General features: G+C 60.8%; 1 protein-coding gene across 1 annotated transcript in view; it reads right to left on the reverse strand.

Moving 5' to 3' along the window:
- The window catches only part of WWP2 (WW domain containing E3 ubiquitin protein ligase 2), a 40,008-nt gene that overhangs the window by 3,312 nt on the left and 14,088 nt on the right, over nucleotides 1-22,608 (reverse strand). The window contains exons 6-19 of the mRNA XM_050904022.1: nucleotides 21,888-22,027; nucleotides 18,925-19,144; nucleotides 12,869-12,958; nucleotides 10,853-11,027; nucleotides 7,445-7,499; nucleotides 5,414-5,495; nucleotides 4,616-4,744; nucleotides 4,235-4,313; nucleotides 4,007-4,078; nucleotides 3,826-3,914; nucleotides 2,424-2,583; nucleotides 1,224-1,357; nucleotides 977-1,117; nucleotides 270-390 (exon numbers count right to left, since the gene is read on the reverse strand). Coding sequence (XP_050759979.1) covers nucleotides 270-390; nucleotides 977-1,117; nucleotides 1,224-1,357; nucleotides 2,424-2,583; nucleotides 3,826-3,914; nucleotides 4,007-4,078; nucleotides 4,235-4,313; nucleotides 4,616-4,744; nucleotides 5,414-5,495; nucleotides 7,445-7,499; nucleotides 10,853-11,027; nucleotides 12,869-12,958; nucleotides 18,925-19,144; nucleotides 21,888-22,027 — 1,687 coding nt within the window. The remainder of the gene's footprint in view (nucleotides 1-269; nucleotides 391-976; nucleotides 1,118-1,223; nucleotides 1,358-2,423; nucleotides 2,584-3,825; nucleotides 3,915-4,006; nucleotides 4,079-4,234; nucleotides 4,314-4,615; nucleotides 4,745-5,413; nucleotides 5,496-7,444; nucleotides 7,500-10,852; nucleotides 11,028-12,868; nucleotides 12,959-18,924; nucleotides 19,145-21,887; nucleotides 22,028-22,608) is intronic.

A 22,608-nucleotide genomic window follows, 5' to 3' on the forward strand; every position in this document is an offset into this window, starting at 1 on the left:
GCAGGCTCCAGCGCTGGGCAACGGAGGTGCCTGGGAGGAAATCCTCGCCTCCAGCGAGACATTTTCTTGCTAACGGACCCAGCGAGCCACCCCACAGACCCGACCGCCTGGGGGGGGGGGTACCCCCGTCAGCAGAGCTGAGGGGCAGAGGGTGTGAGCAGAGCCCGTGCGCTCTGCCATCACTGCGTGCCATTCCCCGGGGCAGCCTGCGGCAGGGTGGGAAGCACCGGTACCTCCGCGTCCCTGTCCCAGCACGAGCACTAGCTCACCTCCAGCTCCTTCTCATCGAAGTACCGCAGCCACTCCAGCGGCACCACCTCGTTGAAGCCATCCAGGAAAGCCTTGGTCTGCTCCTCCACGCCCCGCGTGAACCTCCAGTCCGTCAGCAGCCTGGGAAGGCAGACGGCGGTCGGCAGGCAGCCAGCACCGCTGGCCTGGCATGGGGAACCCCCACCATCCCTCCCGCCAGCAGGGAGGGCGCCGGGAGCCGCAGGGGTGCGTGGGGAGGGGGACAGGGGCTCCTGCAAGTCACCAGGCTCCCCTCAATTCCCACTAGCGGGTTTCTCTCTCCACCTCCAAACCCGAGAGCAGCAGACAGCCCTGAGCACAGACCAGCAGCCGTCGGGAGGTCGAGGGGTGCAAACCACGTCCCCTGGCTGGAGCCTACCATCAGCAGGAGACGGCCCTGGCAGCCCCCAGCCAGCCCAGCGGTGGACAGGCAGGGTGAGCAGCCACGGGACAGCGAGAGAAGTCTCACCCTCTCTCCCCTCTCCTCTTTCCTGAAAGTACTGGCAACTGCCCAGCCAGCAGCAAGCCAGACCGCAGCGGAGCTCAGCCGACTGCGCCAGCCCATACTTGTCACAGGCCACGTAGCCCGGGGAAGCGGCCACGTCCCAAGCCCCATGTTCCCACCCCAGAACTGCCCTGCAGCCAGCGGGGGTAGGCACCCGGCAGGGGCCTCGGGACGGCCACTCACATGATGTACTCCTCCTTGTTCTCCTCTGTCACCCGGATGCTCTCACCACCCTCCTTCAGCTCGTGGGTGGTCACCTTGCCCAGGATCTCCATGTCCTGGATGAAGTACAGCTCCAGGCCGCACTCCTCCAGGCTGTTCTCCCTGTGGGAGGACACCGGGACGTGATGTCTGACGGTGGCACCGGGCAGGGGCCTGCCTCCCCCGCAGCAGGACGGGCCCGGGCCAGGAGGGAGCGCGGGGCACTCACTTGGTCCAGACGATGGAGTTGTAAAATTCAGGGTCGATGGATTCCAGGTCCTTCAGCGTGGGCCGCTTGTTCAGCATCCGCTTGTAGAAGGGCAGCGTGAAGCCAGTATCAATGAACTTCCCATGATACAGAGCCTGTGGCAGGGAGGTGACGCCAGGTCACGGGAGACCCCAGGACAGACGCGCGGGGCGAGACAGTGCTCCAGCACCGGGGCAGCCGCGGGGCAAGAGGGAATCGCTCCCGGGGTCCCAGAGCTGCAGCACTCACTCCCGGCTGGCAAACGCGGTGGGGAGGAGCGGGCTCCCCCCGACAGCGCTGCCTGGGGGGGTGGCTCGCCCAGTGCGGGTGTGCTCGCAGCCCCTCTCTCCTCCCCACTGCGAATTCCACCGCGTCTCCTTCTCCCCTCACAGCTCTATTAAGAGCACTTGTTTAAACAGAGCTGTGCTGCGGCTTCCCTGAATCCCTGGCTTCCAGGAGCCCCAAGGCAAAGGCAGCCAAAAATAATGCAGACGCTTGTCTAGAATGGCCCAGCGGTGAGTAATAGTCTGGGGTTTTATTGGTATCCTGCAACGCGCAGGGCAGGGCAGGGCAGGACAGAGTGGGGACCCGAGCAGTGCGCAACCACCTCCCGCACACACCTCGCAGGGCCAGGGACCCTTCCCCAAGCTCGGGGAGCCCCTGGCAGCCCCCCCGCCAGCCCAGGGCTGGGTGACCTGCGGCACGTTGGCCTCGGGGAGCGCGAGACGAACGGGAGGAGCCGCTCTGGGGCTCGGGCAGCTGGAAAATCTCACACTGCCGGGGCTAAAAATAGTCCCCGGAGCTGCAGACCCGACAGCACCTGGGGTGGCAGCCAAAGACCTGGAGCCATCCCCGCCTCACGGCCCCTGGGAAACCAGGTCCCCTCCAGCCCCACGGCCGTTCCCTGGATTTCCATTCCCTGGATTTAACATGCATCACCCCGCAGCCCTCCCCGCAGCACCCCCTCGATGGCCTGTCTCCCACGGACCCACACCTGAACGAGATGGGGCTTAAGCAGGGCGACGGTGCCGAGCCGAGCACAGCCACGGCACGCGGAGCCGCCCCTCGCCCCGCTGACCACCCCCGTCCCCTGCAAGGCCTCTGCTCCCGGCGGGGACACACAAACGAAGAGTCTTGTCTCCCGTCGCCTCCCCGACCCCTCTCGTCACCCCGGGCTCTTACCATGGCGATGAAGCGGCCGATGAAGCGGAAGTAGGTGAGGTGGTCAGGGTTGATGGAGGAGGCAGGGTTGATCTGCAGGCAGTAGTTGTTCTTGCCAGCGTACTCGAAGAGGCAGTACATGGGGTTGAGCACCTCGTGGGACAGGAGGAAGAACCACTCCCTGGGGCGAGAGGAAGGGGGAGCGCTGGTGACGAGCGGCTCGAGGAGCCGGGGTGCCCAGGGGCTGCGTGGGGAGGCTGCGCCCCGGCAGAGGGGACAGCCATGCGCCTCCACGGCACACCCCGCACAAACCAGGTGCCCGTCTCCTCGCGGTGCCGCTGCGAGCGCTGGGCCCTGGCATGACTCGGCAAGGGTGTCCTCCACCCCAGGGGTGCTGTGCGTGGTTTGTGAAGGGCTTCTGGAGACACCAGCAAGAAACACCTCGCTTTGCTGGAGGCCCCGCTCGGAGCACCGGGGATCCCGGCAGGCACCACGCGGCTCAGTCCCACCCGGGCTGTCGCACACGTACACACACGCACACAGGCGGTTGTGCGCACACACCCCCCCGAGCCTCCCCCCGTGAGCCCCATCCCGAGCTTAAAGCAGCGCGGGACAGGTACCGTCCTGGCTTTGCTCCCCTGGCCGCACAGGGAGACGGGAGTCCTCGGACGCAGAGGCAGCCCCGGCATCCCGTCCGTGGTTCTACCCTGTGGTAGAACAGCATGACGTAACCTACCATAGGGTAAAACCACTGGCAGGACACAGAGAGAGGCGGAGAGCAGGAGCCCCTGCACCAGAGCCGGGGGCAGCGGCACCACAAAGGAGGAGCGGGCGAGAGCACGGCAGCACGAACGCCGGGGCGGCGGCAGGCAGGGGGAAGCGTTAGCCCAGCACCAAGGCAGACGCCCCGAGCGAGCCGGTGGGGGCTCATGGGGACACAGGACCCCCCTCCAGCCGAGACGCAGCCCGTGCTCTGTGGTAACACCATCCTCAGGGCAGGCAGGGGAGGCTGCAGCAAATGCATCACACCACGACTGCCCCGGCACACACCGACTGTCCCGGGAAACACCAGGGCCTGTTGGCTGCAAAGGTGGGCTGCGGGGAGAAGAGGCGGCTCGACCCACCGCCCCCACGCCTCGGGGGCAGCAGGAGAGCCCCAGCTGGGTCCCCCAGCCCTCTCTGTGCCAGGGACAGGCTGGTGCGATGCTTTCGGGGTGTTCCACCATTCCTAAAACTCACGCTGCTTCCCGTTTGAACACCCCTGGGCTCCTCTGCCCAAGCAGGCACTGCAGAAAGGCTGGGGACCCCGAGTGCAGCTGCCGGACAGACTCCCGTGCCTGCACTGCCCTTCAGGGATTCACGCCGCAGGCAGGCTGCGGCCCCGTCCAGCAGCAGGCGCGTGGTCCGGCACACCAGCGCTCACCTAGCGATGCCGCCGTAGTCCAGGCCCTCCTCTCCTCGCATGATGATGTACAGGCGGCGGCGCAGGTCATACGGCTTCATGTTCATGATCTGGGGAGAAGCAAGGGGAAGCGTCACCCACGGGCTGGTGCGAGGGCCAGCTCCACACCTCCCCGGGCTCTGCGGCCCCGGCACCTCCTCACCTGCTGGAAGGAGTCCTCAAAGAGCGTCTGTCGGGAAACGCTGATCTTCACGTGGCTGGGCAACGCGTTCGACTACGAGCAAGGCAGAGACACGAGGCTTTGCGCAGGCTGGCACAGCGGCTCTCCTCACCCACGCCTGCCCATGGGGCCAGGCTGCCCACGCACCCACCCAGCCCTGCGGCTCAGCAGCCCCCGAGCTGCCAGGGCCCTCCGGCCAACTCTACTCACGTGGCAGAGGAAGCGGAACTGGTGGTACTTCCAGCGAAAGCTCCGGTCGTACGCCCCCGGGGAGCCACCCTGCTTGCTCCTGCAAAAGCAGCACGGGCCTTGGCTCAGCATCCCCACCCGCCCTGTCATGAGCTGCTCGGCCCCAGCAGCCTCATCGCCTGCCAGGCGGGAGGAAGATCTCTGGGGCGCAGCTCACCTCCGTCAAGCCAAATGTGAGGCCCTAAACCCACCGCTTGGTGTCTTTGCAACAAAAGCTGACCCACTTCCCCCGCTCTGTGTCACGACCACGGGAAGGCACGAGCTGCGAACAGGCAGCTCGAGCCCCAGCTCCCAGTGCACAGCCCGGCTGCGGGGCGAGGGGCCCAGCCCAAAAGCGCTTACCCAGACTCGAATCCAGGGCGCGGGTCCTTGAAGGTGGTGGTGCGAGTATTGTGGTCCACAAAGTAGCGCACGCCCTCGTTCGTGTACTTCATCTCCCAGCCGGGCGGCAGCGGCGGCTCCTGGATCATCCTGCCGACGAGGAAGGGGTCACCGGGCAGGCACCTCGGGCATCTCTCACCCTGAACTGCGGCCCTCCGAATGGCTGCCCTTGGGGACCACCTTCAACTTGCAGCTCCGTGCCAGGCAAAAGGAAGGATTTATGGTACGGGATAAGCAAGCACCCGCCTGCACCCTGAGACAGGGGCCCTGCCCGGGCTGCACGTTTGGCTACAGCCAGGACTAGCCACAGCTACGGCTTTGCGCTCTGTCTGCGGGAGAGGTGGTCTCAGGGGAGACCTGGGCCAGGTCTCTGGAGAGCCGCAACCCAGAGCTCTCGGGAGCCCAAGCAGAGCCCTGCGGGAAGGTGACAGGGTGAGAAGCAAGCACCTCTTTCTGCCCAGACAGCCCTGCAGCCTTCCCCATCGCCCGCTCCTCAGTCCCAGGGATTTCCTCATCCCTACCCTCAGCTCCCGCAAGCCGGATAGCAGCCCCACAATGCCAACGCTCACAGTGCCCAACCCTCCCGGGCTCCAGCGCTGCCTGCAGCTCTCAGTGCTTTCAGCTCCCCAGTGCTGCAGCTCGCAGGACCGTCTCAGGGCTCGGCCCCCCGGCACGGCCAGCTCTCAGCACTCAGTAGCCCATCGCACGGACCTTCCGAAACCGCAAGCGTCCTCCCTGCTCTCCCCGCAGGCTGCCTACCCCTGCGTGCGAGGGTCTTCCCACTGGGTGGTCCGTGTGTTGTGATTCACGTAATACACTCGCCCATTGTCCTGTCTCTTCTCTAAGAGAAAAGGGAGAGGAAGCGTTAGCTGGAGCGCCCTGGCCAGCGCTGACCCGCAGTCCTGGGAACAGCCCTCCCCTTCCCAGCTCATGAGAATTTTGTCAGCTCCTCCTGTCCCACCTCCCCGCCGGCACTGCCCCGCTCATTCGGAAAAGGCAGGATAAAAAAATCCTACATTTCTTCTATATGCACAAGCTGCCGCACTTCCAGGGAAGGCTCCAGGGAAGGTCGGCTTTCTCCAGTGCCCCCAAGGCCAGCGTGCGGGGAGGTGCCACGGCAGAGGCCAGCCCTGCCAGGCTGGCACAAGAGGCGTGCTCGGCCATGCACCTCGCTGGGCAGGCGGCACACGCACCCTCCTCGGACACGCAGCGTTCCGCAAGCACGGCGTCCCTCCAGGCGGATCTGCAGGTGCTTTCTCAAACGCGTCCGAACTCCCTGCATGGCCCTGCTGCCGGTGCGCAGCTAGTGCTCCCAGCGTGCGCTGCACACGCCTGTGCACACCCACCCACCCCCCCCCTTCTGCTGCACACAGGCATAAAACCACGCCACTCACACCAGCACCACTGCTCAACCCCACTCTGTGCCTGCAGCCTCACACACCTCCCTTCCCGACACACGCTTCCAACACTATTTGCACACTCTGAACGGCAAGAGCCTCCCAGCTGTGGCTGGGCACCACGTGTCCCGGCCCGATGGTGATCCTGCCCCCACTCCCCACCCCGCGCACCCCCTCTCGTCCCGCCTGCACGCCTGCTAACGCTGCTCTGCCTCTCGCCAGCCACCCCCCTGCGCACGCCCCCGCACGCTCGCTGCCTCCCCACCAACACGTCTGCCCCACACGCACCACACCTCCTCCCTCCACGTGCCTGCGTCACTCCCCGCACGCACAGCCCTGCTCCATGCCGGCAGGGACGCCCTGCACGCACGCTCCCCTGTCACCTCCCGGCCACCGTGGCCCCCCTCACTGCGGCTCACTCCCGGACTGCAGGAAGCAGCCCCCACACCGTGGCTCTGGCAGACCCCGCGTACGATGACCGGGACTGCATCCATCCTGGGGACCCCATCCATCCTAGGGATCCCCACCCCAGGGTGCTCAGCCCCACGCAGAGCTGTGCCTCCCCCAGTCTGCCCTGCTGACGCTGGGGACGGGGCCCCTCTCCTCGCTGATGCGGAAGGTGGGCCACCCAGCGTGGCAGCAAAGGCTCCAGCACCGTCCCCATCGAGACCCTGCCCTTGGAGACCCCCTTAGCAGCCTGGGCCCCCTCTGTCCTGCTCCAAGCTCCCCGCAGTTTTAACCCCTCTCCTGCCCGCCTGGCACAGCACAGCTCGTCTGCACCCACCAGCATCCCAGCCTGCCCTCTCCAGGGATGCTCTCGCCACGGAGGGGGGCCTCTCTGCCCTGGGGACGCCACAGGGACCTTTCAAAACGTCCCGGCACACAACGCTTGGGCCATCGGGGCAGGACAGCCAGCCCTGCCCCTGCCAGCTCCCAGCCCCGCTGCGGACCAGGGCAGAGCATCCCAGGAGGCACGCACGGCAGCGGGATGGATCCCTGCTCGGCAGAGGAGGGGGTCTGGGGACGAGCGAGGAGTTGGATCCCCAACCTCTTCCCCCGTCCAAAGAACAACCACAAGCACTTCTGCATTCAGCAGCTGAAAGAGACTGGGAACTCCTCCAGGAAAAGGGGAAAAAAGGAAAAAAAGCTGGATTTCAAATCAGAGATCGTGCTAATCACAGGCAGACTCAGCCCCACATGCAGCAGAGCACGGGGAACGCTGGCTTCCCAGCCACCGTTCCCATTAATGCCAGAGACAGGAGCGAAGGAGCTGCTGACAGCACTGTCCTCCCCGTGGGGCGAGCAGGGTCCAGCTCCGGGTGACGGAGGAGCGTCCCCATCGGGGCCGTCCGGCGAGCGCGGCGGCGGGCAGGTGAGGTGGCTCAGTACTTACCCCAGCCGGGAGGAAGGGGACCGAGAGGATCATTGTCAGACGGGGCGCCGGACGACTAGAGACAACAGAGAGGGCAAAAACACAAAATAAAAACCAGGGCAGGGACGCCTGGGAAGAGTGGAGCGTGGAGGTAAGCCGTGCAGTCCCCGCTCCCACTCGCCTCCCCTTGGCCCGCAGCTCCCAGAGAACTAAAAAAAAAAAAAAAAAAAAAAAAAAAAAGCTTGCACACTCAAGGGGGGGTTAAAAAAAAAAAAAAGGAAAGGAAAAAAAAAAGCACAAACTAAACAGAGGCTGGGGCAGCCAAGGGGCGGCGGGGCAGGGGCCGTGCCGCACGGAGGGGAGCGGGACGTCGCGGCGGGGTCCAGATGTGCACGGCTGCTCGGCTCCCGCTGGCCCAGGCGGCTGTCCCCACCAGATACACCTCCAGCCTCCTCCAAGAACCACACACAAGAGGGGAAAAAATATCGCAGGCCTTTCCAATGAAATCATTCCCACAAGCCCTGTCCACGCCCAGCGCTTCCTGGCGGGCCGGCGGCCCCCTCCTCCCCGGGCAGGGCGCGGGGTGCGGGATGCGCTCGCACTGAGGCCACATTCATCCCGCGCAGACGGGCGGCTCCGCGCCCCGCCGCCCCCCCAGCAGGTTGGGGGCCACCGCACAAAGCACCTTTCTTCTTTCCCCGGGCGGGCAGAGCCGGCCGCCGTCACCCAGCCTGAACCGGGGGATGCCCCGGGACAGGGGGAGCAGGCTGGCGTGCTGCCCCTGGGGGTGCGAGCCCCCCCGCCTCCCCCCCCCCCCCATCTCCAGCTCCGCTGGAGGTCCCTGGGGATGGAGGCGCAGCCCCGACAGTCGGGGGTTCAGGGGAGAAGGCGGCCTGCGAGTGCTTTTAATGGCTAAATAAGAAACGCATTGTTACCGAAAAGGCATTTCCATCGCACCTCCTGAAACCCAGCTGCTGGAGAGGGGCCGGTGTCCCAGCCCGGCCAGCGTCCCAGCCCTCCGCGCTGGGCTGGGGATCGGAGTCAGCCCGGGCTCAGGAAATGCCACCCGCAGCCAAGCCCGTCCCTCCCGCCCGGGAACAGGAGGCAGCCCCAGACCCAGGTATGGCTGCTATTCGGGGTGCCAGGGCCCCCCACTCTGAGACAGGCACCAGCACTCGGGGCACCCCACAGCAGCCCAGCACCCCGGGGATGTCCTGGGGCACGTCAGGGACAGGGCTGGCACCGTCCGTGCCCTTCCAAGCTTCGTCTCTTGTACCCGACCCCACATGCCAGGACCGGGCGCAGGAGGCACTGTCCCGGCAGCGGCCAGCCCGGCACAGCGTGCCTCAGGACTTGGGGCAGTCTCCGCTCCTCCCTGCCCAGACAGGCTGGGCAGCGCCGCAGCCGAGTCGCGTCCAGAGGTATCACCTCACTGTGACCTAAAAATAACCAATTACAACTAACAGGGCAGAGACACAAGAGCCCGGGGCAGAGCTCTGGGGAGCCAGCCCTCCCGCAGCTCTCCACAGCCCCTAGGAACAACCCGGCCCCTCGTGCCGGCAAGACCCCTCGGTGCAAAGGGATGCCGTGTGCGGGCACAGGCCGGGGAGCCCTGCGGCACCGAGGTGCCTGCTGGCAGCGTGGTCCCTGCCTGCACCCCAGCCGCCCGAGCTGCGGCTTCCCCCAGGGGCTGTGCAGAGAGGGCTCTGCATCACCCAGGGCTGCGGCGCTGCTCATCACCTCCCCACCTTCCTCTCCGGCAAGGAGGGCAGGTGGATGCTGGAGATGGGAAGGCAAGGCAAAGCAGAAAGCTTCCCCTGCGGGGAAGGAGGCAGAGCAGGAGCCACTGCCGCTGGCAGCAGAGAGCTTGAAACAGAAAGTACAATCGTTTCATCAGGCTAAATTTGGAGCGCGAGTCCCTCTCTCTGCAGAGCCCAGCCAGGGCGAGTCACACAGCGCTGGAGCCGCTCCAAGGCTGGCACTGGCGGAGATGGGAGCGAGCGACAGGCCCGGAGCCCCGTTCAGTCTCCGGTGGAAGCCCCCTCCCGTGCGCCTCTCCGCAGCGGTCCTGCGAACGGCGTGCCGAGGAGCGCAGGCGGACGGAGGGCAGCAGAGCCGTGACGGTCCAGCTCCTGCCGTGAGGCTTGAAAGGGCTGGCGAGCTATCCGGGGAGAGATGGGCAGGGGGAGGAAAGGGGCAGAGCAGCTTCCCGCACCCCCAGGAGTAGCCCTGGTTGCATCTCATGCAGAGCAGCACCGGAGGACGTACTCTGCACCCTCCTCCCAGAGAGCATCCGAGCTCCTCGCTGGAGCACAAAGCTTGCACCAGCGCTAGCAGCGCTGCTGGGACGCGTCAGCCTCCTGGATTTCTCCGAGAGGAGCTAAACATCAATGAGAAGTTGGCCACTCCGCTCTGCCCACCTTCACTCTGCTCCTGCCCCACCAGACCTCCCTGCCTTCTGGCAAGAGCCGTGTTTTTCACCGCGGCGCGGCCTCTGCGAGGCACGGGGCCGGCTGATGGCAGCGAGCACTGGGACATCGCCGCTCCGGGAGGCGGAAACGCTTCAGCCTGGCTCTTTCCCAAGCACTGCTCACCCTGCAGCACAACGGCCACCAGCGCCATCCTGGTTATCAGAGGGTGCTCGCCACCACTGGAAGCCAGGTCTCAGCTCCAGCAGCAAAGGCAAGGCCAGGACAAGAGTGGTCTCCACCCAGGAGCTACCACTCTGTGGGGCGGTTGAGAGACCATTCCCCGAGCAAGGAAATGCAGCTACTCAGCCCAAAGCAGGAACAAGGGGAAGAAGCAGAGAAAGCAGGAGGAAGCTCGCCAAGCCCAGCAGCACTCGTTCCCTGCGCTCTCTGGTCCCCTGGCTCTTGCAGCCCTCACCATATCAGCACTTGTACCCTGGGCCGGCAGCTAACACCCAGGACCCAACCCGCTGTCCTCAGCCCAACGGAGACTTGGGGAGGGGTGAGCTCAGCCCCAAGAGCCTCCCCTCCCGCTACAGAGCAGGCTCCCATGGCTTCCCCAGCATATGCCCGGCTCTGACAGCAAGCAGCAAGTTCTGCAAGCCTGGCAGGTCAGCAGCAAGGCTTGGCTGATGGGACCCACGGGAGAAAGCGTGTGCCTAGCCACGCTGGCACCGAAAGGACACCAGGGACAGGCCGCTGAGGACACCTCCCACCACCCTTCAGGGCCATGCAAGCTGTTTTATAAAAAGAAAAAGTTACTCCCACACGGTTCTCTGCACGCAGCAGAGGAGCTCGTGGGCTCTCCCATCCGAGCACTGCTCTGCTGAGCTCGCCGAGTCGACAGACCCCACACAGCCCAGCGAGCACCTCCCCACGCTCCGTGTCTCCCAGGCCAGCCCGGGTGAGAGCGGCGGGAGAGCCGGGTGAGACCCCCGCCACCACCACCCCCGGCTCTTACCTGGTACAGGAATCTTTGGCTGAACTGCTGCATGGCTCCTTGGAGTTGGTTTCGCTGGGACTGCCACTGCTCATAGTTCCTGACGTACTCGGCCGTGGGGCGCTGCCACGTGGTGGTCCGGGTGTTGTGGTCCACGTAGTAATACCTGCCTCGAGGATCCACGCGTTTCTCCCACCTGGAAACACCAGAGGAAGATGTCACGGTGTGTCCTCAGACAGCTCGGCGGGTCCTGCTGGCAGATGCCTCCAGCTGCCGTGCGGCAACTCAGTACAAATGCTGGTGCGAAGGCAGCAGAAAGAAACCCCGGAGGGGTCGGGAGGCACAGCGAGCACAGACCACGGTGGTACACAGAGGAACCTCCCATTGCCCTTGTCCGAGGGCTGCCCCCAGGGCCCTGGATGCACAGCACCAGCTTGAGAATATCCAGCTGCTGCCCCAGAACGTGCTGAAAGCACGACCAAGAGGAGCACGGGGTTGCAAGCCACTTCCCCAGCTGCCACGCTCCCCTTGTGCTCCCCATGCAGCGGCTCAGCAGAAGATTTGCGGTCGAGTTCTGCCTCTCGGAAACGCAGGTGAGAAAAGCAGCTCGTAGCCCTCCAAGGGAGGAAGACCCGAGAGCTGCCTGGGCCCAGGGGTCCAGCTACAGAGACGGTGATTTTTCATTTCGCTCTGACACTACAGGCTGACTTCAGACACTTGCTCTCTGGCTCCTCTCACAAGACTAAGATACCCTTTAACATGAGGGCTCCGTCCCCAGCTCCAGCATAACCACCAGTTTCACAGCTGAAGGGGCTCTTTGGGCAAAGATCCACCAGAAGGAAACACAAAAGACTAGTAAGACTTGAAGCAGCTCCCCGCAAGGGCACATGAAGCCTAGATGGGATGCCTAGACACTAGCAGAGGTCGCACCAGGATGCCGTAAGCATTCCTCCAAGACAGCTGACCTCTGACAGAGGCAAGGCACTGGGTTGGAGACCTGTGCAGGAGGGAAGGAGCACACCTGGAGTACACCCAAACCTACCTTTCCAGGTAACAGCCTCCCTCTCTTAACACCAGATGGATTTCAAGCTGTTGTAGGATCAGAAAGCAGCTGCAGAGATCACAGCTTAACTGAAGGCAGTGTGTGCCCACAGGAACCTGGAGGCTCCCGTGGAGGAAAACAGGACGGGTTTGTGTTTCACTCTCACACGTTACATTGGTGGTTAAAGCACACTTCAGTCATTCCAGCCTTGAACAAACTCAGTCTAGAGAACAACAACAGTTTGGCTGTATCGAGTTCTCTGCTTTTAGGAGCACAAAGAGGTGAGAATTCAACAAGCTCCTGGAAAGCACGTGGCCCCAGGGCTGTGTACAGCCTTTATGACCTGAAGACTGTTTACTCCTGCAAACGAAAGCATGGCCCTCCTGGACATGAGTTCTGCAGAGTGCTTCCTGCAGGTCTCGTGGAGCTGAGCAGCATCGTCTTCTTGAGCACAAGCAGACCCCAGCGTGGCTGAGAACATAAGAGGCCCCTCTGAGAGCGCCCAGGGTCCAGCTCCAGGTTTGGGGCACACTGAGCGTGCCTGTTTCTGCTCACCAGGAGCTCAGCCCTCATCTAGAGGCATCGGTTTTTCCAGGTGACATGAGGCCCACCCTCTCCCTTTCTCCTGGTCCTCGGGGGGGCTTTGCTGCCGCCCCATCCCAAAGGCCCACCCCTCTGCTCTGCCCACAAGTGCTTGCGCTGCTGCTCCAGCGTTCAGTGATTTCCGTGGACCATTTAAAAAAATAATCCTCTAACAGAGGTCAAAACGCAACAGACTGGAAGGCCTTTTCCTTTCTACAAATGCTGAAAAGACCTTTCTAAGGATGCAGCATGTGTTTTCAGGCCAGTAAACACTTGGTCATTCTCACCCCACTTCTTTTTAGGAATGAAGAGACCTTCCTGCCACCTTCCCCACTTTTGCGCAGACTCCCGTGTGTCTGCTACAACAAGTCAGTTCACTATCTGAGATGCCAGCTGCCCCCAGAGCCCCTTACCCCGGAGGAAGCGGTCTCTCCCACGTGGTGGTCTTGCTGTTATGGTCTACATAGTAGACTCTACCATTAGGCAGCTCTCGCTGTTCCCACCTGCAAGAAAAAAAAAAAATAATCATGAGACAGTTGATACTTGCTAGCACAGAGACCGAACCCTGGCCGAGGTAGAGCTACCAAACCAAACTGCCCTCTGCGATGCCAGCCAGAGTGACTGCGTCCCACTGCAGGGCTCCCCGGGCGCCTGTCCCCACCGCTCCAGGGCCAGCCGGGGAGAGCAGCACCCCTCAGGAGAGGACGTGGAGGAAACCCGACGCAGACAAGACTGTGCCTGTCCTCTCCTCGAACACAGAGGTGAAGCGAAGAGGCGCAGCTGGAAGAAGCAACACGGATCCAGCAGCCTCAGCCCCTGCATCTGCAGGGCAGTGAGCGCCGGAGCCTTGCTACACATAGGACCAAGAGACTTCACGGGCACCTTCGTCTACTTTAAATCATGCCCGAGCAGCCTCCCTAGGAAAACTGTTGGCATGTGTGCCCGTAGACTCGGACTGCAGCTGTGCAGCCAAGCCTCCCCCACGGATCAGTGAGCTGTGAATAATCAATAATCACCTTATTACCAAGAAGGTCCAGAGAGCTGCATCTGGTGGATTAGCAAGCCTACCTCCTCACATTGCTTAGCTACAACGTTCTAGCCTTTATTTAAAATAAAGAATGACAGCAGGTCTACATGGCAGTTGTTTGGCTTGCTAGATCAAGACTATCGGAGAGCTGCTGCAGCAGTCTGCTTTCTGAAAACAGGCATAATTTGGAGCATAAATTCCTAATTTCCTCCAGAAAGTAGGAGGGTCAGCGTAAGATTTCACACAGGGTCAGTTTTATGTCCTGTGAGTTTTTGATGTTGTTTTTGTTTGGTTTCTCTTAATACATCTTTAAAGGGGAGCCTTTGAGTTTGGGCTGGGGCTGAATTTTCTCCTTGGCAGCCCTCCTGCTCAGTGCTGACAGATACCGCTTAAAAACATCGCGTGGCCACGAGGCACTCGGTTCGGAGGTGGCCCCTAAGGGGAGCCGGTGCGATAGGGAGGCCTGGTTTTACACGGCTACACTGAAAACCATTCTTTGCCTTCATTCATTCATGAAAGTGTATGCCCTGGTAAAGGTAAAAGCTCCGTGGAGCACTGTGCTTTCCTGCCAGCTTTTATTCTGCAACAGAGAGAGGCGAGCCGGCAGCTGCTGACAGGTAAAGTGTTCTCCTGCCACACTTCTGCTCCCACAGGTCTCCCTCCCGATTCAATCTTCGGTCTCAATTAATCATCACAAAAAGCCCTACGAAGTTAATATAGCAGCTTCTGTTGTGACAGCAAGGGAACAAATCCAGGCTTGCGGAAAGCAAGCAACCCTTCTGAAGGAGATGCTCTAAGCACTAATGCCCCATCGCCCGGGCTCGCACTGTCCCTGCTCACCCTCAAACCTCCCCAGGGGACAACGAAGCCACCAAACAGTGACCTCAGCCACAACCACACGCGTGCTGCAACCACAGGTCGCATGCATCGCAGCCTCGACACCGCTCTCGAAAGAGGCGGGAAGGCAGAAACGGGGAGAGCTCCAGCCGCGTTTCCAAGCCCTGGCAGCGTGCCGTCAGCTGGGGACCCCAACGGCCCAGCAGCCGTGTGGGCAGCCTGAAAAACCTCTGCCCTGGGCGGAAGGCAATCTTGCACTCCAAGGTAAGAGTCAGTTCCCCGAAAGCAGGAGGGGAACGTGAATGCCAGGCTCAGGATTTAGCTGAGAGATTGTCTAACCCAAATCAGAGCCGTTGGCTTTGCTCCTACGGGCTTCTCAAAAGCACTGTCAACTTCATGCATCTGCAGAGACCAGGTAACACCTGCAGATGTTGCTACAGTCAGCAGCACTGGATCCTTCGCATCCCTAGAACAGATCTAGGGACGCCAGTGGTTATCTCTGATGGAAAGAGGCCAAGGCAGGACCTGCTGCGCCTGTACACCTCTGACAGCGAGGGGCTGCCAAGCGTAGCACCGCCCGAAGGAACGTCCACGTGAGAGCAGAGCCGGCACTACCCGGTGCTGTTCTGGCATCAGGAAGTCTTTCTCTCTCCACCCCACGGTCAGCCCTTTGCCTGGGTTACCCCTGGGCAGCGTGGGCGTTGTCAGAGGGGAAACGCCTGAAGTTCCCTGTTCACTAACGATGAACTCAGTGCTTCATGAGCATAAAGGCACCAGGACAGCTAAAAAAAAAAAAAAAAAAAGAGATGAACAGGGACCTCAGCCTTGTGCACACAGAACCAGTGGTGCCAGCAGTCGTTACTGGAGGGGACAGGTCCTCCAGACTCATTAACAACAGGTTCTCTGATCAATATGGCTCTGAGGGCTTGGAAGTCCTTTACGACAAGAGGCTCTCAAGCCCCCAGGCACCATTTCTGTGGCTGTAGAGACCAGAAATCCCACCATGAGGACTCCTTCAGGGCAGAGGGTTTCCGGATCCCTCAGATACTCCTCTGGGTGCCCTTGTGACTGCAAAGAGCCACGCGGGATTGGGGAGAGCTGCTGGTGGTGGCAGCTACTGATTGATGTCCTCTGTTCCCGTCTCACACCCCTATACAAACAGGTGACAAGCTCACATGCTCCTCAGGTCAGCAGCTCCCTGGTGATCTGAAAGGTAAATTTGCTGAGGGCTGCCTCGCCCTACGAACAGTGAATCACCGCCGTTAAACAGCAAGCTGTGATGAGCTGTTATTATCGCTGGCACACAGCAGTGGCCTGAGAGACAGGGGCACTGGGGGCAACCCCTCCTTGCTCAGACCACCTTGCCCAGCTCTTCACAGGCTTCCCTGCACCCCATCTGCCATCCCACGAGGGATCGCAGCTCAGGGGGATGCATGACAACAGGCTCTTCTTCTGAGGACCCCAAGTCCAGCCAGCGTTCCTCCCCGACCCTGCTGCCAGATCGCTACCAGCAAGGAAGGTCGGCGGTTTAGCAAGCGCTAGATGGTGGGAGCCCTCACCCCCGTGCACCACTGCTGCAAGCACGAAGCGCGCGACACATCGGCCCCCTGCTAGCTCCCCTCCGACTGCCCGCAAGGCTTGCGACGGCAGCGGATGCAGGGAGCCACGGACAGTGCGAAGTGGCAGTGCTGAGGCAACCCTGCAGTCCAAACAAAACGCCCTCCTTACGTAAGAAACCACAGCCCCATGCCTTCTGCCAGGCAGCATAATGTACCTCTTTGTACGGGCGAGACAGCGCCGTGTATACACACCGCACTAACGACCGTCTGTCCCCCGCGCAGGATCATCACTGATAGGAACCAGATGCAGGAGCCAGCGGCTCTTGGGCCCTCCCCTCCTTTCGCTATCGGTCCGCTCAGAAACCCCTACGTGAGAACCAGGACCCCGCGCCAAAGGCCTCGAGCGCTGCGACCGGCTGCTCCTGTGCCACACACATTCCCCGGCTTCGCAAGGAAACATGCTCTGCCCAAGCCAGGAGGATGTGAAGGAGGCTCTGGGCACTGTCGGGGCTGGAATTATTCAGAACACCTTCCAGCACCCTCCAGCCCCTAGAACAGACTCCCATTTGTGTGAGAGATGCCTTTGTGCCCGCCACATCTGGTGCAGATGTTCAGAGACAGCTATCTGAGCAGAATAAATAGCTCTGAATCCCCACATGAACCCAGCCGCTCTCAACGCCATCTGCACGCAGCCCGGCACGAGCGGGGAGGCTGGGGCTCAGCGCACCCACCAGCACGCAGCTAGGAAAAGCTGCCACCCCTCCAGAGGCCGAAGGGAAGCCGAGCGCGAGCGCTCTCCACACTCCCACGGATGAAAGGAGGCACTCTGAGAATGAGGCAGGGCTCCTGCAGAAAGCAGGAGGGACACGACAGCTTTCTGGCTCTTCAGCGCCGGAGCGACTGGCACCTCTGCAGGGGACGTGGCTCCTGCGAGCGGCAAAGCAAGAGCGATCACCCACGGGCTCCGCAGCACTCTCTGCACAGCCAGTCCCCGCAGGAGCCGGGCCAGCGAGGGGCTATCCTGCACCGCTTTCTGCAGAGCATGCTGCTGCCAGAGCTGAAGTGGCCTGGTTTTGTCTGCATCCCTTCTGCCTGAGACATCACTGCCTCCACCAGCCCAGCCAGCCACATCCCCATCTCCCAAGCTGGGCCCCAAACCACTAGTCAAAGCAATACCCTGGTGTGGCGAGCCAGCCAAAAATCAGCTGCCCTAGATCAGCTCTCAAGAGACCCCCAGAAGCTCATTTATACCACCCCAGGGCCACAGGGTTTTGCGCAATCCCCGTTTAGCAAATCCCTGTTTGTGCAAATCCCTTTTAGCCCAGAACCTGGTCTGGCAGCTCTCCGGGCAGGGCTTGCACCGTGGAGACCTCAATGGACTCAATTCTCCGCTCTCCTTCACCTGGGAAGACCTTGATACTTGGTCTCCACCTGAGCGAGCAGGTCAGCTGCTACTCAAGCCAGCCCAGCGTGAGCACGTAACTCGGACAGCACATGCAAGAGGGCTGCTGCCCTCTTTCCCCCCGACGGATCCTACGGTCAGGACAGGGAGGGACAGATACATAAGGTGCTAATCAGAGGTGTCTCCAGAGATGCAAATTCCACAAGCTCAGCCTGGAGGATGGCTCGCTACCCCTTCAGTGCTCTTCTCCAGCCGTCTCCCAAAACACAACAGCTTTATCCTCCTCCCCGCTCTGACACGCATGATTTTCTGGTGTGTGAGCACCACAGCGAGACAGGCACGGGGAGGAGACGGGCCACCCTTCCACCCGGCTGGACCAGGTAAACGCAAGTCTGGCATGTCTTAGAAAGCAGCGCTTGCAACCTCCCCGAGCCTCCGGAAACCCTAATCGTGAGATACCCGCGGGCTCCTCTCCGCCCCGGGAAAGAAACAACAGCCTGTTTCCACCTGGGGCTGTGCAGAAGAGGGGAAAAGGAGACCTTCAGTCTACCTGGTAGGAGCAGAAAGGGGTATAAGCTCTGGCTGGAATAAAGACCTTTTTCAGAGCACTGGACTTTTCCAGCTGCCTGGAAACAGGAAGCGCCCAGGCCGGAGAACAGAAACCCTCACACACCCCGCATAAAGGCACACTGAGCCGTTAACCCTAATTACCTGTGACTGACACACGAGCGAGGCCCTGACCTTCCAGGCATCGCCTCAGCCAAAGGAAAATAAACAGCTCCCTTCATACGAAACACAAGCCATTTTCAACGCCCCCCCTCTTGCCGCTTTGCGTTTTCAGTCCAGAATTAAAGGTGTCTGAAATACAAGGGGAGAACGACCCAGCTGCAGCACAGAGCGGGGCTGAGCCCAGAGCCTGCCCGCCGCCCCCACCAAGAGCCAGCGCGCCCACCGGCACTGCTCCGCCAGCCCCAGCTCTCCTCCCAGCCCCTTCCCCACGTCCCACGGAGGAGGAGGACGCGAAGCACCCGCACCAGGGAGAAGAACAGGCGCAGCTATGGGAGGGTCCTGCCCACCGCCCCCCAGCAGTGGCCAACGCCTCCACGGTGTCTCCGGAGCGCATGTTTGTGCCCTCCTGCTCAGTGGGAGTTCCCTGGAAATCCACGCTCACTTTCTCATGCATTTTCCTCTGACTGATCCCTTCAGCGGCCCCAGGAGAGCAGAGGACTCTGCTGCTCCCCTGGGCACGGACGCCGAGAGGCTGCTTGCCGCAGAGATGCGATTCACTGTTTATTACCCCAGGGACCCACAGCGGACACAGATCAGACCCCAGCCCAGAGGAGGAATCCACAACAGTCAAGCCCCGGCCAGACGGCTCAGATGAGGGAGGACAGGCTGTGCCAGGCGAGCAGGAGCACAGGGATCCCTGACAGGCCCTCTCTGCTCTGCTGACCACCATCATTTCCTGGTGCAGCACAGCCCCCTCCCTCCAACATCCTCTCCTTCCAGCACACAGCAGCGCCCCAGTTTGCTCGTGTCCCCCCAGCCGTCCTTCCAGGGCCATGCCTCCCTCCCCGAGGGACAAAGGCCCTCCGTCGTGCTGGCCCTGTCAGGGGAAAGAAAGTCTCAAGCAGCAGGCAGAGCTTACCCGGGGGCAGAGCATCCAGGGCTAGCACCGCTGCCCGGGCTGGCAGGGCACTGGAGCCGGAGGCTGCCTCCTCTGCCTCTCCAGAGCTGGTCAAGGCAGGAAGGGCAGGAGCGACGGAGCTGTCAGCCACGCTCGACGCCACCGGGGTCGGTACGCTTGCTCCCGCTGCCGGCCTTTCCTCTTCGATGTCTGCAGCACCCGCTGCATCTCCGTTCACTGGAAAGGCAGAGGGCAGAGACGTTAGCACCCAGAAAGGGTAACGGGGGCCCGGCTGATCTACCGCACACACTCAGCCCTGGAAGCAGAGCAGGCGGCGGGTGGCAGCCACTACCACCAAAGCACGGGACTCACGGTGCCCCCAGCCTGCAGCAAAGGCAGCACCTCCTTCACCCAGCAGTCAGATCCCTCTGGGAACCACTGCCACTGCCTTTGTCCTGAGACAAAAGCAGAGGGTACTTTGCATTTGTGCTCAGTGTCTCTTCTGCCACTTGCACACGTGCTGCCTGCCTGATGGGAATTCAGGTAAGGAGCAGGAGCGCAGAAACTGCTGGTGCAGCATCCCCCTCAGGCAGAGGGAAGCCCGGGCTCAGCAAGTCAGCCGCACCGGTAAGAGCTAAAGGTTGCTGGATTCCACTGAACTTTTGGAAAAGGGAAGGGGAAGAGACAGAGCAAAGGAAAATTACAAAGAAAACTGATGAGGAGGAAAATGCAGACCAAAAAAATGAAAGGGAATTTGTTTGACGAATATTTATTAAATAGCCAAAAAACCCTGAGACTTGGCAGTCCAGCAGAGGATAACTTTTGCTACAAGACATCCTGGCTTCAGTGGCAAAGCAAAACCATTAAAAACAAACCAGCAACAACTAACAAAGAAGAGATGCAGACAGAGCTCCACAAGTTAGAGCTGAGAAATGCAGAAAACTGTAAGGGAAGTATCTGTGTCTACAAGCCCAAGTACGTAGAAGTATTGTAGGAAAAAAACCCCACAACAGTATAAGTCTCCCTTACACTGGGCCAGGAGACTGAAGAACTACAGACGCTCTGTAGAAGAGGCAGACTGCTCAGGACACTTTTGCTTTGCAGCTGGAGGGTAGCAGGACAGCATCCTCCGGCACCGGAGGAACCCTGGTACACAGCATCAGCAACTAAAGGAGCCCCTCAGGCAGCATCTACAGGCGATGAAGACTTCCAGGTCAGCAGGCCCACAGCAACTTCCACCAGAGTCCTGCAAGACTCAGCTGAGGAGGTCTCTGACTGCTACTCATTTCTAGCAAGCCTGGGAAAGGACGATTTGAGAAGCTTCAACCACGTTGTGCCAGTCTTCAAAGGGAACCTGCAGAATGACCCAGGTAACTACACTGTGATCGGTTTGATCTCAGTCCTGGACAAAGTACGGGAAAAGCTGATCCAAAGTTCACCTGATAAGGGCGGGCTCCAGAGGGAACATAGCTAGGGCTAAGCAACGTGGCTGTGGAGAAAACACGCCATGAAATAATCTCCTTTTATTGTCGGATGAAATTACAGCTGTGAGTGACAAATGTAATGGGGATGGTCTTGCAACACTGCTCAAAAAACACGGTAATGTCACGAAAATGTACCAAACTGAGGAGGAATACAATGGTTTCTAGAGGCATTCCACAGACTGCAGGACGGGGTGTCCAGCACTAATCCCAGCCACCCAAAACACTCATCTCCCCATCCTGAAGTGTAAAATCATCGCCGACAGGACTCGCGGGAGACACGGAGGTTGGCGAGTGGTAAACAGCGACAAGGATGGCACAGTCATAAAGCCACTGGCGAGGCTGGGGCCGGGCCAATAAAACGTGTTTTAAACAAACCGAAGCCAAGCAGCCAAGTTGTACTCGGGAACAAAAACTCCGTCCGCAGCCCGAGGGAGCGTCCCCCGCAGAGCAAGGACGCTGGGAAGGGCTGGGTGGGCACAGGGGACGCGGCGCAGCACGTGCTCCCGGTACAACGCTGCACCAAAATAGGGCAGAGACGAGCCGCAGCCCCGGGGAGCGGAGCGCAGACCAGGAGCGACAGCTGAAAGGCAGCATTTCACGTCAGCCTTCCGCTCCCCCATCTCCCTCCCAAAATGGGTTTTGGCAAAATTGAAATTGCATTGCTCCAGGTTTTTTCCAATGAAACGGGGCTGGGGGGGGGAGAGGAATCTTCCTTTTGGGTTGAACAAAACATTTCCTTCTATCCGAAACAAAGCACTCTGCTTCTCCTTCCAGGTCTCTGACAAAAGCAAAAGAAAGGACGGCGCTGCCTGCAAAAGCAGTGCAGGGGAGCGGGAGATGCCGCACTGCTCAGCCGGCTCCATGAGAGCCAGAGAAGGAAAACAGATAAACCGCTTGTGGCTTCGTAGTCAGGCACTCAGCAGGTCCCAGTCCCTGCTCTACAAGGTATTTATGGCTTTGTGGACAAACCCAAGAAAAGCCAAGAGAAACCTTTCCAAAAATGCCCTCTGGTGTAAGAATCAGCCCCCTTTTGAGAGGTGGGTTTGTGCCTTCTCTGCTGCTCGACAGACAGCTGCTCCTCCCCACTTCCGTGGGCAAAGAGCTCAAAACGTTTTCGCTGAAGACTGATGGGCAAATTCAGCTGAATGCTCCCAACCCTGAAAAAAGTCCACTCAGCTGTGATAACTGTCCTCCTTGCTATGGCATCAGTGACATTGCTGTCCCAGCATCCTTTAAAAAACCAGCATGCAGTATTTTTTGTCAGGGAGACTCCACAGAGGAGCCACAGAAATTATTCACGACAGGAACAGATCCTACCAGTGCGCTCTGCGGAGCTGCGCAGCTTATCAAAAGTAAAAATCAATAAAAATCAATCAATTCACAGGGAGGAAATTCCCAGGCACTACAAGATCTGTTATCTTAGCAGAAATTCATTGTCTCCCACAAGACACAGCCCCGAGCTCTGTCCCCCCCACCTCCCACGAGCGCTGGCTCACCTGTGCCGTTGGCTGTGCCGTTGGCCATGCCGGCGTGCTGCGTGCTCTTGGCCTGCTGCCGGTGCCGGCTCCTGGCACTGGGACTTTGCTCTCCGCTCCCTGTGTTTTGCCTGGCCACTCCAGCCGCATGTCGGTGTGTCCTGCAAGGGAAAGAAACATGGGAGGTGAGACACACCACTGGCCGTACAAAGAAAACCCTGCTCCTGCCTTTTTGCTTCAGCCTTGTGCTGCTTCTCCCCCAGCACAGCCACTGGTCTCCCCCGAGAACGGCCGGGATACAGCCACGTGCCTCTGCTCCTCCGGCAGTGCCCTGAACTTTGTGCTGCTTACCACGGATCCTGGCACCCACCTGCCAGTGGCAGAGTCCCATGGAGGAGTAACCTGGGTGACAATGACCTTGCTTTTGTTTGCGGGTGCTCACCCCGGCTGCCCCACGTGCCGAGGAACGGCCCCAGGCACTCACGGCCAGAAACCTGCTTGCGGCACCAAACCATCATGGCTGCCAGCAGTTTGCTCCTTCCACCCCTGCAATAAAGCTCCCAGGAGAGATCCCGCACCAGCGCCAGCTCCTGCACTGCGGTGGGAACCCTCACCTTGCCTCCCACCCGGCTACAAGCCTTGCACAAAAGCAGGTGAGGAAGGTGCAAGTGTTCGCTGCTGCCGTGACAGCCGCGGCCTCTGGCAAAAGAGGGAACGAGCAGCCAGGAAAGATGGGAGCTTA

Source organism: Gymnogyps californianus, chromosome 12, assembly GCF_018139145.2.
Source record: "Gymnogyps californianus isolate 813 chromosome 12, ASM1813914v2, whole genome shotgun sequence".
Taxonomy (NCBI): domain Eukaryota; kingdom Metazoa; phylum Chordata; class Aves; order Accipitriformes; family Cathartidae; genus Gymnogyps; species Gymnogyps californianus.